This window comes from Chiloscyllium punctatum, chromosome 28 (genome assembly GCF_047496795.1).
Source record: "Chiloscyllium punctatum isolate Juve2018m chromosome 28, sChiPun1.3, whole genome shotgun sequence".
Classification (NCBI taxonomy): Eukaryota; Metazoa; Chordata; class Chondrichthyes; order Orectolobiformes; family Hemiscylliidae; genus Chiloscyllium; species Chiloscyllium punctatum.
Window position 1 is genome coordinate 4,161,906 of NC_092766.1, and position 16,109 is coordinate 4,178,014.

The 16,109-nt window shown below is 48.8% G+C and overlaps 1 protein-coding gene across 1 annotated transcript in view; it reads right to left on the bottom strand.

Moving 5' to 3' along the window:
• LOC140453876 (uncharacterized) overlaps nucleotides 1-13,528 on the bottom strand; it is a 50,186-nt gene extending 36,658 nt beyond the window's left edge. The window contains exons 1-2 of the mRNA XM_072548736.1: nucleotides 13,496-13,528; nucleotides 11,263-11,496 (exon numbers count right to left, since the gene is read on the bottom strand). Coding sequence (XP_072404837.1) covers nucleotides 11,263-11,433 — 171 coding nt within the window. The 5' untranslated portion in view covers nucleotides 11,434-11,496; nucleotides 13,496-13,528. The remainder of the gene's footprint in view (nucleotides 1-11,262; nucleotides 11,497-13,495) is intronic.
• Nucleotides 13,529-16,109: the final 2,581 nt, after the last annotated feature.

The window sequence follows — 16,109 nt, forward strand, 5'->3', positions numbered from 1 at the left end:
CCAGTGACACTTAATGACACACAGTGACACTTAAAGGGACCCAGTGATTCTCAATGACATCCAGTGAAACTCAATGGTAGCCAGTGATTCTTAATAACAACCAATGACACTTAATGGGATCCAGTGATTCTCAATAACACCCAGTGACACTCAATGACACCCAGTGACACTCAATGGGATCCAGTGATTCTCAATAACACCCAGTGACACTCAATGCCACCCAGTGATAGTCAATGGGATCCAGAAATTCCCAATGACACCCAGAGACACCAAGTGGGACCCAGTGATTCTCAATGTTACCAAGTGACACTCAATGTGATCCCGTGAATTCTCAATGGCACCCAGTGGCACCCAATGGGACCCAGTGATTCTCAATGACACCCAGTGATATTCAATGGGATCCAGTGATTCTCAATGACACCCAGCAACACTCAATGGGATCCAGTGATTTTCACTGACACCCAGTGACACTCGATGGGATCCACATGATTCTCAATGACACCCAGTGAGACACAATGACACCCAGTGACATTCAATGGGATCCAGCAATTCCCAATGACACCCAGAGACACTCAATGGGATCCAGTGATTCCCAATGACACCCACTGACACTCAAAGGGTCCCAGGGATTCTCAATGACACCCAGAGACACTCAATGGGACCTAGTCATTCTCAATGTCACACTGTTACACTCAATGGCACCCAGTGACACTGAATGACACCCAGTGTCATTGAATGGCTCCCAGTGACACTCAATGGGATCCAGCAATTTTCAATGATGCACAGTGACACTCAATGGGATACAATGATTCTCAATGACACCCAGTGACACTCAGTGAACCCAGTGATTCTCAATGACACCCAGTGACACTCAATGGGACCCAATGATTCTCAATGACACCCAGTGACACTCAATGGGATCCTGTGATTCTCAATTACACCCAATGACACTCAATGGGATCCAGTGATTCTCAATGAAACACAGTGACACTCAATGGGATCCAGTGAAACTTAATGACACCCAGTGACACTTAAAGGGACCCAGTGATTCTCAATGACATCCAGTGAAACTCAATGGTAGCCAGTGATTCTCAATGACACCCAATGACACTCAATGGGATCCAGTGATTCTCAATAACACCCAGTGACACTCAATGACACCCAGTGATAGTCAATGGGATCCAGCGATTATCAATGACACCCAGTGACACTCAATGGGATCCAGTGATTCTCAATAACACCCAGTGACACTCAATGCCACCCAATGATAGTCAATGGGATCCAGCAATTCCCAATGACACCCAGAGACACCAAGTGGGACCCAGTGATTCTCAATGTTACCAAGTGACACTCAATGGGATCCCGTGAATTCTCAATGGCACCCAGTGGCACCCAATGGGACCCAGTGATTCTCAATGACACCCAGTGATATTCAATGGGATCCAGTGACTCTCAGTGACACCCAGCAACACTCAATGGGATCCAGTGATTTTCAATGACACCCAGTGACACTTGATGGGATCCAAATGATTCTTAATGACACCCAGTGAGACACAATGACACCCAGTGACATTCAATGGGATCCAGCAATTCCCAATGACACCCAGAGACACTCAATGGGATCCAGTGAATTCTCGATGGCATGCAGTGGCACTCAATGAGAACCGGTGATTCTCAATGACATGCAGTGACACTTAAAGGGACCCAGTGATTCTCAATGATACCCAGTGACACTCAATCGGATCCAGTGATTCTCATTGGCACCCAGTGACACTCAATGGGATGCAGTCATTCTCAATGACACCCAGTGACATTCAATGGGATTCAGTGATTCTCAATGACACCCAGTGACACTCAATGGGATCCAGCTATTCCCAATGACACCCTGTGACACTCAATGGGATTCAGTGATTCTCAATGACACCCACTGAGATTCAATGACACCCAGTGACACTCGATGGGATCCACATGATTCTCAATGACACCCAGTGAGACACAATGACACCCAGTGACATTCAATGGGATCCAGCAATTCCCAATGACACCCAGAGACACTCAATGGGATCCAGTGATTCCCAATGACACCCAGGGACACTCAATGGGATCCAGTGACACTTAATGACACCCAGTGACACTTAAAGGGACCCAGTGATTCTCAATGACATCCAGTTAAACTCAATGGTAGCCAGTGATTCTCAATGACACCCAATGACACTCAATGGGATCCAGTGATTCTCAATAACACCCAGTGACACTCAATGACACCCAGTGATAGTCAATGGGATCCAGCGATTCTCAATGACAACCAGTGACACTCAATGGGATCCAGTGACACTTAATGACACCCAGTGACACTTAAAGGGACCCAGTGATTCTCAATGACATCCAGTGAAACTCAATGGTAGCCAGTGATTCTTAACAACACCCAGTGACACTCAATGGGATCCAGTGATTCTCAATAACACCCAGTGACACTCAATGACACCCAGTGATAGTCAATGGGATCCAGCGATTCTCAATGACACCCAGTGACACTCAATGGGATCCAGTGATTCTCAATAACACCCAGTGACACTCAATGCCACCCAGTGATAGTCAATGGGATCCAGCAATTCCCAATGACACCCAGAGACACCAAGTGGGACCCAGTGATTCTCAATGTTACCAAGTGACACTCAATGGGATCCCGTGAATTCTCAATGGCACCCAGTGGCACCCAATGGGACCCAGTGATTCTCAATGACACCCAGTGATATTCAATGGGATCCAGTGACTCTCAGTGACACCCAGCAACACTCAATGGGATCCAGTGATTTTCAATGACACCCAGTGACACTTGATGGGATCCAAATGATTCTTAATGACACCCAGTGAGACACAATGACACCCAGTGACATTCAATGGGATCCAGCAATTCCCAATGACACCCAGAGACACTCAATGGGATCCAGTGAATTCTCGATGGCATGCAGTGGCACTCAATGAGAACCGGTGATTCTCAATGACATGCAGTGACACTTAAAGGGACCCAGTGATTCTCAATGATACCCAGTGACACTCAATGGCACCCAGTGACACTCAATGACACCCAGTGTCATTGAATGGCTCCCAGTGACACTCAATGGGATCCAGCAATTTTCAATGATGCACAGTGACACTCAATGGGATACAATGATTCTCAATGACACCCAGTGACACTCAGTGGACCCAGTGATTCTCAATGACACCCAGTGACACTCAATGGGACCCAATGATTCTCAATGACACCCAGTGACACTCAATGGGATCCTGTGATTCTCAATTACACCCAATGACACTCAATGGGATCCAGTGATTCTCAATGAAACACAGTGACACTCAATGGGATCCAGTGACACTTAATGACACCCAGTGACACTTAAAGGGACGCAGTGATTCTCAATGACATCCAGTGAAACTCAATGGTAGCCAGTGATTCTCAATGACACCCAATGACACTCAATGGGATCCAGTGATTCTCAATAACACCCAGTGACACTCAATGACACCCAGTGATAGTCAATGGGATCCAGCGATTCTCAATGACACCCAGTGACACTCAATGGGACCTAGTCATTCTCAATGTCACACTGTTATACTCAATGGCACCCAGTGATACTCAATTACACCCAGTGTCACTGAATGGCTCCCAGTGACACTCAATGGGATCCAGCGATTCTCAATGACACCCAGTGACACTCAATGGGAACCAGCGATTCTCAATGTCACCCAATGACACTCAATGGGATCCAGTGATTCTCAATGACACCCAGTGATAGTCAATGAGATCCAGCGATTCTCAATGACACCCAGTGACACTCAATGGGATCCAGTGAATTCTCGATGGCACGCAGTGGCACTCAATGAGAACCGGTGATTCTCAATGACATGCAGTGACACTTAAAGGGACCCAGTGATTCTCAATGATACCCAGTGACACTCAATCGGATCCAGTGATTCTCATTGGCACCCAGTGACACTCAATGGGATGCAGTCATTCTCAATGACACCCAGTGACATTCAATGGGATTCAGTGATTCTCAATGACACCCAGTGACACTCAATGGGATCCAGCTATTCCCAATGACACCCTGTGACACTCAATGGGATTCAGTGATTCTCAATGACACCCAGTGAGATTCAATGACACCCAGTGACACTCGATGGGATCCACATGATTCTCAATGACACCCAGTGAGACACAATGACACCCAGTGACACGCAATGGGACACAGTGATTCTCAATGTTACCCAGTGACAATCAATGGGATCCAGTGAATTCTCAATGGCACCCAGTGACACCCAATGGGATCCAGTTATTCTAAATGACACCCAATGACACTCAATGGGATGCAGTGATTCTCAATGACACTCAGTGACACTCAATGGGATTCAGTGACAGTCAATGACACCCAGTGACACTCAATGACACCCAGTGGCACCCAATGGGATCGAGTGATTCTCAATGACACCCAGTGACACTCAATGGGATCCAGTGATTCTCAATGACACCCAATGACACTCAATGGGATGCAGTGATTCTCAATGACACTCAGTGACACTCAATGGGATTCAGTGACAGTCAATGACACCCAGTGACACTCAATGACACCCAGTGGCACCCAATGGGATCGAGTGATTCTCAATGACACCCAGTGACACTCAATGGGACCCAGTGATTCTCAATGACACCCAGTGCGACACAATGACACCCAGTGACATTCAATGGGATCCAGCAATTCCCAATGACACCCAGAGACACTCAGTGGGACCCAGTGATTCTCAATGTTACCAAGTGACACTCAATGGGATCCCGTGAATTCTCAATGGCACCCAGTGGCACCCAATGGGAACCAGTGATTCTCAATGACGCCCAGTGATATTCAATGGGATCCAGTGATTCTCAATGACACCCAGCAACACTCAATGGGATCCAGTGATTTTCAATGACACCCAGTGACACTCGATGGGATCCACATGATTCTCAATGACACCCAGTGAGACACAATGACACCCAGTGACACTCAATGGGACCCAGCTATTCCCAATGACACCCAGTGACACGCAATGGGACCCAGCAATTCCCAATGACACCCAGTGACACTCAATGGGATCCAGTGATTCTCAATGACACCCAGAGACACTCAATGGGACACAGTGATTCTCAATGACACCCAGAGACACTCAATGGGACCTAGTCATTCTCAATGTCACACTGTTACACTCAATGGCACCCAGTGACACTCAATGACACCCAGTGTCACTGAATGGCTCCCAGTGACACTCAATGGGATCCAGCGATTCTCAATGACACCCAGTGACACTCAATGGGAACCAGCGATTCTCAATGTCACCCAATGACACTCAATGGGATCCAGTGATTCTCAATGACACCCAGTGATAGTCAATGAGATCCAGCGATTCTCAATGACACCCAGTGACACTCAATGGGATCCAGTGAATTCTCGATGGCACGCAGTGGCACTCAATGAGAACCGGTGATTCTCAATGACATGCAGTGACACTTAAAGGGACCCAGTGATTCTCAATGATACCCAGTGACACTCAATCGGATCCAGTGATTCTCATTGGCACCCAGTGACACTCAATGGGATGCAGTCATTATCAATGACACCCAGTGACATTCAATGGGATTCAGTGATTCTCAATGACACCCAGTGACACTCAATGGGATCCAGCTATTCCCAATGACACCCTGTGACACTCAATGGGATTCAGTGATTCTCAATTACACCCAGTGAGATTCAATGACACCCAGTGACATTCGATGGGATCCACATGATTCTCAATGACACCCAGTGAGACACAATGACACCCAGTGACATTCAATGGGATCCAGCAATTCCCAATGACACCCAGAGACACTCAATGGGATCCAGTGATTCCCAATGACACCCAGTGACACTCAAAGGGTCCCAGGGATTCTCAATGACACCCAGAGACACTCAATGGGACCTAGTCATTCTCAATGTCACACTGTTACACTCAATGGCACCCAGTGACACTCAATGACACCCAGTGTCATTGAATGGCTCCCAGTGACATTCAATGGGATCCAGCAATTTTCAATGATGCACAGTGACACTCAATGGGATACAATGATTCTCAATGACACCCAGTGACACTCAGTGAACCCAGTGATTCTCAATGACACCCAGTGACACTCAATGGGACCCAATGATTCTCAATGACACCCAGTGACACTCAATGGGATCCTGTGATTCTCAATTACACCCAATGACACTCAATGGGATCCAGTGATTCTCAATGAAACCCAGTGACACTCAATGGGATCCAGTGACACTTAATGACACCCAGTGACACTTAAAGGGACCCAGTGATTCTCAATGACATCCAGTGAAACTCAATGGTAGCCAGTAATTCTCAATGACACCCAATGACACTCAATGGGATCCAGTGATTCTCAATAACACCCAGTGACACTCAATGACACCCAGTGATAGTCAATGGGATCCAGCGATTCTCAATGACACCCAGTGACACTCAATGGGATCCAGTGACACTTAATGACACACAGTGACACTTAAAGGGACCCAGTGATTCTCAATGACATCCAGTGAAACTCAATGGTAGCCAGTGATTCTTAATAACACCCAATGACACTCAATGGGATCCAGTGATTCTCAATAACACCCAGTGACACTCAATGACACCCAGTGATAGTCAATGGGATCCAGCAATTCCCAATGACACCCAGAGACACCAAGTGGGACCCAGTGATTCTCAATGTTACCAAGTGACACTCAATGGGATCCCGTGAATTCTCAATGGCACCCAGTGGCACCCAATGGGACCCAGTGATTCTCAATGACACCCAGTGATATTCAATGGGATCCAGTGATTCTCAATGACACCCAGCAACACTCAATGGGTTCCAGTGATTTTCACTGACACCCAGTGACACTCGATGGGATCCACATGATTCTCAATGACACCCAGTGAGACGCAATGACACCCAGTGACATTCAATGGGATCCAGCAATTCCCAATGACACCCAGAGACACTCAATGGGATCCAGTGATTCCCAATGACACCCAGTGACACTCAAAGGGTCCCAGGGATTCTTAATGACACCCAGAGACACTCAATGGGACCTAGTCATTCTCAATGTCACACTGTTACACTCAATGGCACCCAGTGACACTCAATGACACCCAGTGTCATTGAATGGCTCCCAGTGACACTCAATGGGATCCAGCGATTTTCAATGATGCACAGTGACACTCAATGGGATACAATGATTCTCAATGACACCCAGTGACACTCAGTGGACCCAGTGATTCTCAATGACACCCAGTGACACTCAATGGGACCCAATGATTCTCAATGACACCCAGCGACACTCAATGGGATCCTGTGATTCTCAATTACACCCAATGACACTCAATGGGATCCAGTGATTCTCAATGACACCCAGTGACACTCAATGGGATCCAGTGACACTTAATGACACCCAGTGACACTTAAAGGGACGCAGTGATTCTCAATGACATCCAGTGAAACTCAATGGTAGCCAGTGATTCTCAATGACACCCAATGACACTCAATGGGATCCAGTGATTCTCAATAACACCCAGTGACACTCAATGACACCCAGTGATAGTCAATGGGATCCAGCGATTCTCAATGACACCCAGTGACACTCAATGGGATCCAGTGACACTTAATGACACCCAGTGACACTTAAAGGAACCCAGTGATTCTCAATGACATCCAGTGAAACTCAATGGTAGCCAGAGATTCTCAATGACACCCAATGGCACCCAATGGGACCCAGTGATTCTCAATGACACCCAGTGATATTCAATGGGATCCAGTGATTCTCAATGACACCCAGCAACACTCAATGGGATCCAGTGATTTTCACTGACACCCAGTGACACTCGATGGGATCCACATGATTCTCAATGACACCCAGTGAGACACAATGACACCCAGTGACATTCAATGGGATCCAGCAATTCCCAATGAAACCCAGAGACACTCAATGGGATCCAGTGATTCCCAATGACACCCAGTGACACTCAAAGTGTCCCAGGGATTCTTAATGACACCCAGAGACACTCAATGGGACCTAGTCATTCTCAATGTCACACTGTTACAGTCAATGGCACCCAGTGACACTCAATGACACCCAGTGTCATTGAATGGCTCCCAGTGACACTCAATGGGATCCAGCGATTTTCAATGATGCACAGTGACACTCAATGGGATACAATGATTCTCAATGACACCCAGTGACACTCAGTGGACCCAGTGATTCTCAATGACACCCAGTGACACTCAATGGGACCCAATGATTCTCAATGACACCCAGTGACACTCAATGGGATCCTGTGATTCTCAATTACACCCAATGACACTCAGTGGGATCCAGTGATTCTCAATGAAACACAGTGACACTCAATGGGATCCAGTGACACTTAATGACACCCAGTGACACTTAAAGGGACGCAGTGATTCTCAATGACATCCAGTGAAACTCAATGGTAGCCAGTGATTCTCAATGACACCTAATGACACTCAATGGGATCCAGTGATTCTCAATAACACCCAGTGACACTCAATGACACCCAGTGATAGTCAATGGGAGCCAGCGATTCTCAATGACACCCAGTGACACTCAATGGAATCCAGTGATTCTCAATGACACCCAGTGACACTCAATGGGATCCAGTGACACTTAATGACACCCAGTGACACTTAAAGGAACCCAGTGATTCTCAATGACATCCAGTGAAACTCAATGGTAGCCAGTGATTCTCAATGACACCCAATGGCACTCAATGGGATCCAGTGATTCTCAATAACACCCAGTGACACTCAATGATACCCAGTGATAGTCAATGGGATCCAGCGGTTCTCAATGTCACCCAGTGACACTCAATGGGATCCAGTGATTCTCATTGGCACCCAGTGACATTCAATGGGATACAGCAATTTCCAATGGCATCCAGAGACACTCAATGTGGCCCAGTGATTCTCAATAACACCCAGTGACACTCAATGGGATCCAGCTATTCCCAATGACACCCTGTGACACTCAATGGGATTCAGTGATTCTCAATGACACCCAGTGAGATTCAATGACACCCAGTGACACTCAATGGGATCCAGTGAATCTCAATGACACCCAGTGACATTCAATGGGATCCAGTGATTCTCAATGACACTCAGTAACACTCAATGGCACCCAGTGACACTCAATGGGATCCAGTGATTCTCAATGACACCCAGTGACACGCAATGGGATCCAGTTGTTCTAAATGACACTCAGTGTCACTCAATGGGATTCAGTGACAGTCAATGACACCCAGTGACACTCAATGACACCCAGTGACACTCAATGGGATCCAGGGACACTCAATGACACCCAGTGACACGCAATGGGACACAGTGATTCTCAATGACACCCAGTGAGACACAATGACACCCAGTGACATTCAATAGGATCCAGCAATTCCCAATGACACCCAGAGACACTCGTGGGACCCAGTGACTCTCAATGTTACCAAGTGACACTCAATGGGATCCCGTGAATTCTCAATGGCACCCAGTGGCACCTAATGGGACCCAGTGATTCTCAATGACACCCAGTGATATTCAATGGGATCCAGTGATTCTCAATGACACCCAGCAACACTCAATGGGATCCAGTGATTTTCAATGACACCCAGTGACACTCGATGGGATCCACATGATTCTCAATGACACCCAGTGAGACACAATGACACCCAGTGACATTCAATGGGATCCAGCAATTCCCAATGACACCCAGAGACACTCAATGGGATCCAGTGATTCCCAATGACACCCAGTGACACTCAAAGGGTACCAGGGATTCTCAATGACACCCAGAGACACTCAATGGGACCTAGTCATTCTCAATGTCACACTGTTACACTCAATGGCACCCAGTGACACTCAATGTCACCCAGTGTCATTGAATGGCTCCCAGTGACACTCAAAAGGATCCAGCGATTTTCAATGATGCACAGCGACACTCAATGGGATACAATGATTCTCAATGACACCCAGTGACACTCAGTGGACCCAGTGATTCTCAATGACACCCAGTGACACTCAATGGGACCCAATGATTCTCAATGACACCCAGTGAGACCCAATGGGATCCTGTGATTCTCAATTACACCCAATGACACTCAATGGGATCCAGTGATTCTCAATGAAACACAGTGACACTCAATGGGATCCAGTGACACTTAATGACACCCAGTGACAGTTAAAGGGACCCAGTGATTCTCAATGACATCTAGTGAAACTCAATGGGAGCCAGTGATTCTCAATGACACCCAATGACACTCAATGGGATCCAGTGATTCTCAATAACACCCAGTGACACTCAATGACACCCAGTGATAGTCAATGGGATCCCGTGATTCTCAATGACACCCAGTGACACTCAATGGGATCCAGTGATTCTCAATGACACCCAGTGACACTCAATGGGAGCCAGTGATTCTCAATGACACCCAATGACACTCAATGGGATCCAGTGATTCTCAATAACACCCAGTGACACGCAATGACACCCAGTGACACACAATGGGATCCAGCGATTCTCAATGACACCCAGTGACACTCAATGGGACCCAGTGATTCTCAATGACACCCAGTGACACTCAATCGACCCAGTGATTCTCAATGACACCCAGTGACACTCAATGGGATCCACATGTCCTCAATGACACCCAGTGACATTCAATGGGATCCTGCAATTCCCAATGGCACCCAGTGACACTCAATAAGATCCATCTATTCCCAATGGCACCCTGTGACACTCAATGGGATTCAGTGATTCTCAATGACACCTTGTGACACTCAATGACATCCAGTGACACTCAATGGGATCCAGTGAATCTGAATGACTCCCAGTGAGATTCAATGACACCCAGTGACACTCAATGGGATCCTGCCATTCTCAATGATTTCCAGTAACACTCAATGGGATCCAGTGATTCTCAATGACACCCAGTGACACTCAATAGGACCCAGTGATTCTTAATGACACCCAGTGTCTCCCAGTGACGCCCAGTGTCTCCCAGTGACCATGTGCTAAGGGGGCAGTTGGTTCCACACACACAGTGACGTTACCCGTTCCCCATTCCCAGGGGTACCCCTTCCTCCTGCCCTTCGATGGGTGACATTCTGTTCATTGGACAGTGTCAGTAGGTCCTCACCTCCTGATAGGTGGCATCGTCCAGTCTGACCCCAGTACCCCCTTCCACTGCCCGGGGACGGGCAGTGTGTGTGGGCGCGGGGTCAGAGGTCGGTGCTCCCGGTAATGAGGGTGATCCCGGTCGATCCTCCGTCCTGTCGGGAGGGAGAGGGGCAGCAGCTCCTCCTGCCATCTCCCGGATATTCACCTTCCGTCTTCGGATCCTGTCGATATCCTCGTAATGTTTATCAGGAAACTGGGAATACGGGAAAGGAGAGAGTATTCACAGGAGGGCAAGGACGGCAGGGACACCCCCAGGGACACCCCCCAGGGACACCCCCCAGGGACACCCCCCAGGGACACCCCCCAGGGACACCTCCAGGGACACCCTGACACCCCCAGGCACCCAGTGACTCCCAGAGACTCCCAGTGAGAGCCAGTGTTTCTCAGTGAGTCCCAGTGTTTCTCAGTGAGTCCCACAGATGTTCTGAGACCCCCCCCCGCGATACCCAGAGACACTGGATGACACCCAATGAGACCCAGAGATACTGAGTGAGACCCAGTTGCACCCAGTGACTCCCAGCAACACACACATATCGCCCAATGACTCCCAGTTAGAACAAGGGAAACCCAGACACTCCCAGTGACACTGAATGACATCAATTGCCACCTAATGTCTCTCGGTGACACCCGATGGTGCCCATTAACATCTAGTGACTCATAATGACATCCAATGGCACCAAGGGACACCTGACGACTCTCAATGACACCCAGTGAAACTCAATGACACCCAACAACACCCAGTGTCACTGAGTGACACCGAGGGACATCCTGCATCACCAGGATTCAGCCAGAGAACCTCAGTGACTCTCCCGCAATATCATCCAGAACCAATCGGTGAGACTGAAGGACACCGAACTGACACCCAGTGACACGCAATGGGATTAAGTGATTCTCAATGACACCCAGTGACACTCAATGGGATCCAGTGATTCTCAGTGACACCCAGTGACACTCAATGGGAGCCAGTGACACTCAATGACACCCAGTGTCACTGAATGGCTCTCAGTGACACTCAATGGGATCCAGCGATTTTCAATGATGCACAGTGACACTCAATGGGATACAATGATTCTCAATGACACCCAGTGACACTCAATGGGATCCTGAGATTCTTAATTACACCCAATGACACTCATTGGGATCCAGTGATTCTCAATGTCACCCAGTGATTCTCAATGTCACCCAGTGTCACTCAATGGGATCTAAATGATTCTCAATGACACACTGTTACACTCAATGGCACCCCGTGACACTCAATGACACCCAGTGACACTCAATGGGATCCTGTGATTCTCAATTACACCCAATGACACTCAATGGGATCCAGTGATTCTCAATGAAACCCAGTGACACTCAATGGGATTCAGTGACACTTAATGACACCCAGTGACACATAAAGGGACCCAGTGATTCTCAATGACATCCAGTGAAACTCAATGGGAGCCAGTGATTCTCAATGACACCCAATAACACTCAATGGGATCCAGTCATTCTCAATAACACCCAGTGACACTCAATGACACCCAGTGATAGTCAATGGGATCCAGCGATTCTCAATGACATTCAGTGACACTCAATGGGATCCAGTGATTTTCAATGACATCCAGTGACACTCAATGGGACCCAGTGACACTTAATGACACCAAGTGACACTTAAAGGGACCCAGTGATTCTCAATGACATCCAATGAAACTCAATGGGACCCAGTGATTCTCAATGACACCCAGTGACACTCAATGACACTCAGTGATAGTCAATGGGATCCAGCTATTCTCAATGACACCCAGTGAAACTCAATGGGAGCCAGTGATTCTCAATGACACCCAATGACACTCAATGGGATCCAGTGATTCTCAATAACACCCAGTGACACTCAATGACACCCAGTGATAGTCAATGGGATCCAGCGATTCTCAATGACACCCAGTGACACTCAATGGGATCCAGCGATTTTCAATGATGCACAGTGACACTCAATGGGATCCAGTGATTCTCAATGACACCCAGTGACACTCAATGGGATCCAGTGATTCTCAATGACACCCAGTGTCTCCCAGTGACCGTGTGCTAAGGGGGCAGTGGGTTCCCCACACACAGTGACGTTACCCGTTCCCCATTCCCAGGTGTACCCCTTCCTCCTGCCCTTCGATGGGTGACATTCTGTTCATTGGACAGTGTCAGTGGGTCCTCACCTCCTGATAGGTGGCATCGTCCAGTCTGACCCCCGTACCCCCTTCCACTGCCCGGGGATGGGCAGCGTGTGTGGGCGCGGGGTCAGAGGTCGGTGCTCCCAGTAATGAGGGTGATCCCGGTCGATCCTCCGTCCTGTCGGGTGGGAGAGGGGCAGCAGCTCCTCCTGCCATCTCCCGGATATTCACCTTCCGTCTTCGGATCCTGTCGATATCCTCGTAATGTTTATCAGGAAACTGGGAATACGGGAAAGGAGAGAGTATTCACAGGAGGGCAAGGACGGCAGGGACACCCCCAGGGACACCCCCCAGGGACACCCCCCAGGGACACCCCCAGGGACACCCCCAGGGACCCCCCCAGGGACACCCCCCAGGGACACCCCCAGGGACCCCCCCAGGGACACCCCCCAGGGACATCCCCAGGGACAACCCCCAGGGACACCCCCAGGGACACCCCCCAGGGACACCCCCCAGGGACACCCAGGGACACCCCCCAGGGACACCCCCAGGGACACCCCCAGGGACACCCCCCAGGGACACCCCCCAGGGACACCCCCCAGGGACACTCCCCAGGGACACCCCCAGGGACACCCCCCAGGGACATCCCCCAGGGACCCCTCCAGAGACACCCCCCAGGGACACCCCCCAGAGACACCCCCAGGGACAGCCCCAGTGACTCCCAGAGACTCCCAGTGAGAGCCAGTGACTCCCAATGATCCCCAGTGTTTCTCAGTGAGTCCCACAGATGTTCTGAGACCCCCCCCCGCGATACCCAGAGACACTGGATGACACCCAATGAGACCCAGAGATACTGAGTGAGACCCAGTTACACCCAGTGACTCCCAGCAACACTCACATATCGCCCAATGACTCCCAGTTAGAACAAGGGACACCCAGACACTCCCAGTGACACTGAATGACATCAGTTGCCACCCAATGTCTCTCGGTGAACCCCAATGGTGCCCATTAACATCTAGTGACTCATAATGACATCCAATGGCACCAAGGGACACCTGACGACTCTCAATGACACCCAGTGAACCTCAATGACACCCAACAACACCCAGTGTCACTGAGTGACACCGAGGGACATCCTGCATCACCAGGGTTCAGCCAGAGAACCTCAGTGACTCTCCCGCAATATCATCCAGAACCAATCGGTGAGACTGAAGGACACAGAACTGACACCCAGTGACAGTCAATGGGATCCAGTGATTCTCAGTGACACCCAGTGACACTCAATGGGAGCCAGTGATTCTCAATGACACCCAGTGAAACTCAATGGGAGCCAGTGATTCTCAATGTCACCCAATGACACTCAATGGGATCCAGTGATTCTCAATGACACCCAGTGACACTCAATGACACCCAGTGATAGTCAATGAGATCCAGCGATTCTCAATGACACCCAGTGACACTCAATGGGATCCAGCGATTTTCAATGATGCACAGTGACACTCAATGGGATACAATGATTCTCAATGACACCCAGTGACACTCAGTGAACCCAGTGATTCTCAATGACACCCAGTGACACTCAATGGGACCCAGCGATTCTCAATGACACCCAATGGCACTCAATGGGATCCAGTGATTCTCAATTACACCCAATGACACTCAATGGGATCCAGTGATTCTCAATGAAACCCAGTGACATTCAATGGGATCCAGTGACACTAAATGACACCCAGTGACACTTAAAGGGACCCAGTGATTCTCAATGGGAGCCAGTGATTCTCAATGACACCCAATGACACTCAATGGGATCCAGTGATTCTCAATAACACCCAGTGACACTCAATGACACCCAGTGATAGTCAATGGGATTCAGCGATTCTCAATGACACCCAGTGACACTCAATGGGATCCAGTGATACTCAATGACACCCAGTGACACTCAATGGGACCCAGTGACACTTAATGACACCAAGTGACACTTTGTGCAGTGTGTCCAGGAAGCTTTTCTATGCAGTATGTAGATTGTCCAACCAGAGGGGAGGCCATATTGGATTTGGTACTCGGTAACGAACCGGGACAAGTGGTGGGCTTGTTAGTGGGTGAACATTTTGGTGATGGCGACCACAATTCTGTCACTTTCACCTTGGTTATGGAGAGGGATAGGTGCACACAACAAGGAAGTTTTTACAATTGGGGGAAGGGAAATTACGATGCTGTAAGACAGGATTTGAGGAGCATACGTTGGGAGCATAGGCTGTCAGGGAAGGATGTGGTGGAAATGTGGGACTTTTTCAAGGAGCAGATACGACGTGTCCTTGATATGTATGTACCGATCAGGCAGGAAAGAAATGGTCGTGTGAGGGAGCCTTGGTTGACGAGGGAGGTTGAATGTCTAGTAAAGAGGAAGAAGGAGGCTTACATAAGGTTGAGGAAACAAGGTTCAGACAGAGCAGTGGAGGGATACAGGATAGCCAGAAGGGACCTGAAGAAAGGGATTAGGAGAGCTAAGAGAGGGCATGAAAAATCCCTGGCGGATAGGATCAAGGATAACCCCAAGGCATTCTATGCATATGTGAGAAACCTGAGAATGACGAGAACGAGGGTAGGTCCGATCAAGGACAGTGGTGGGAGACTGTGTATTGAGTCGGAAGAGATAGGA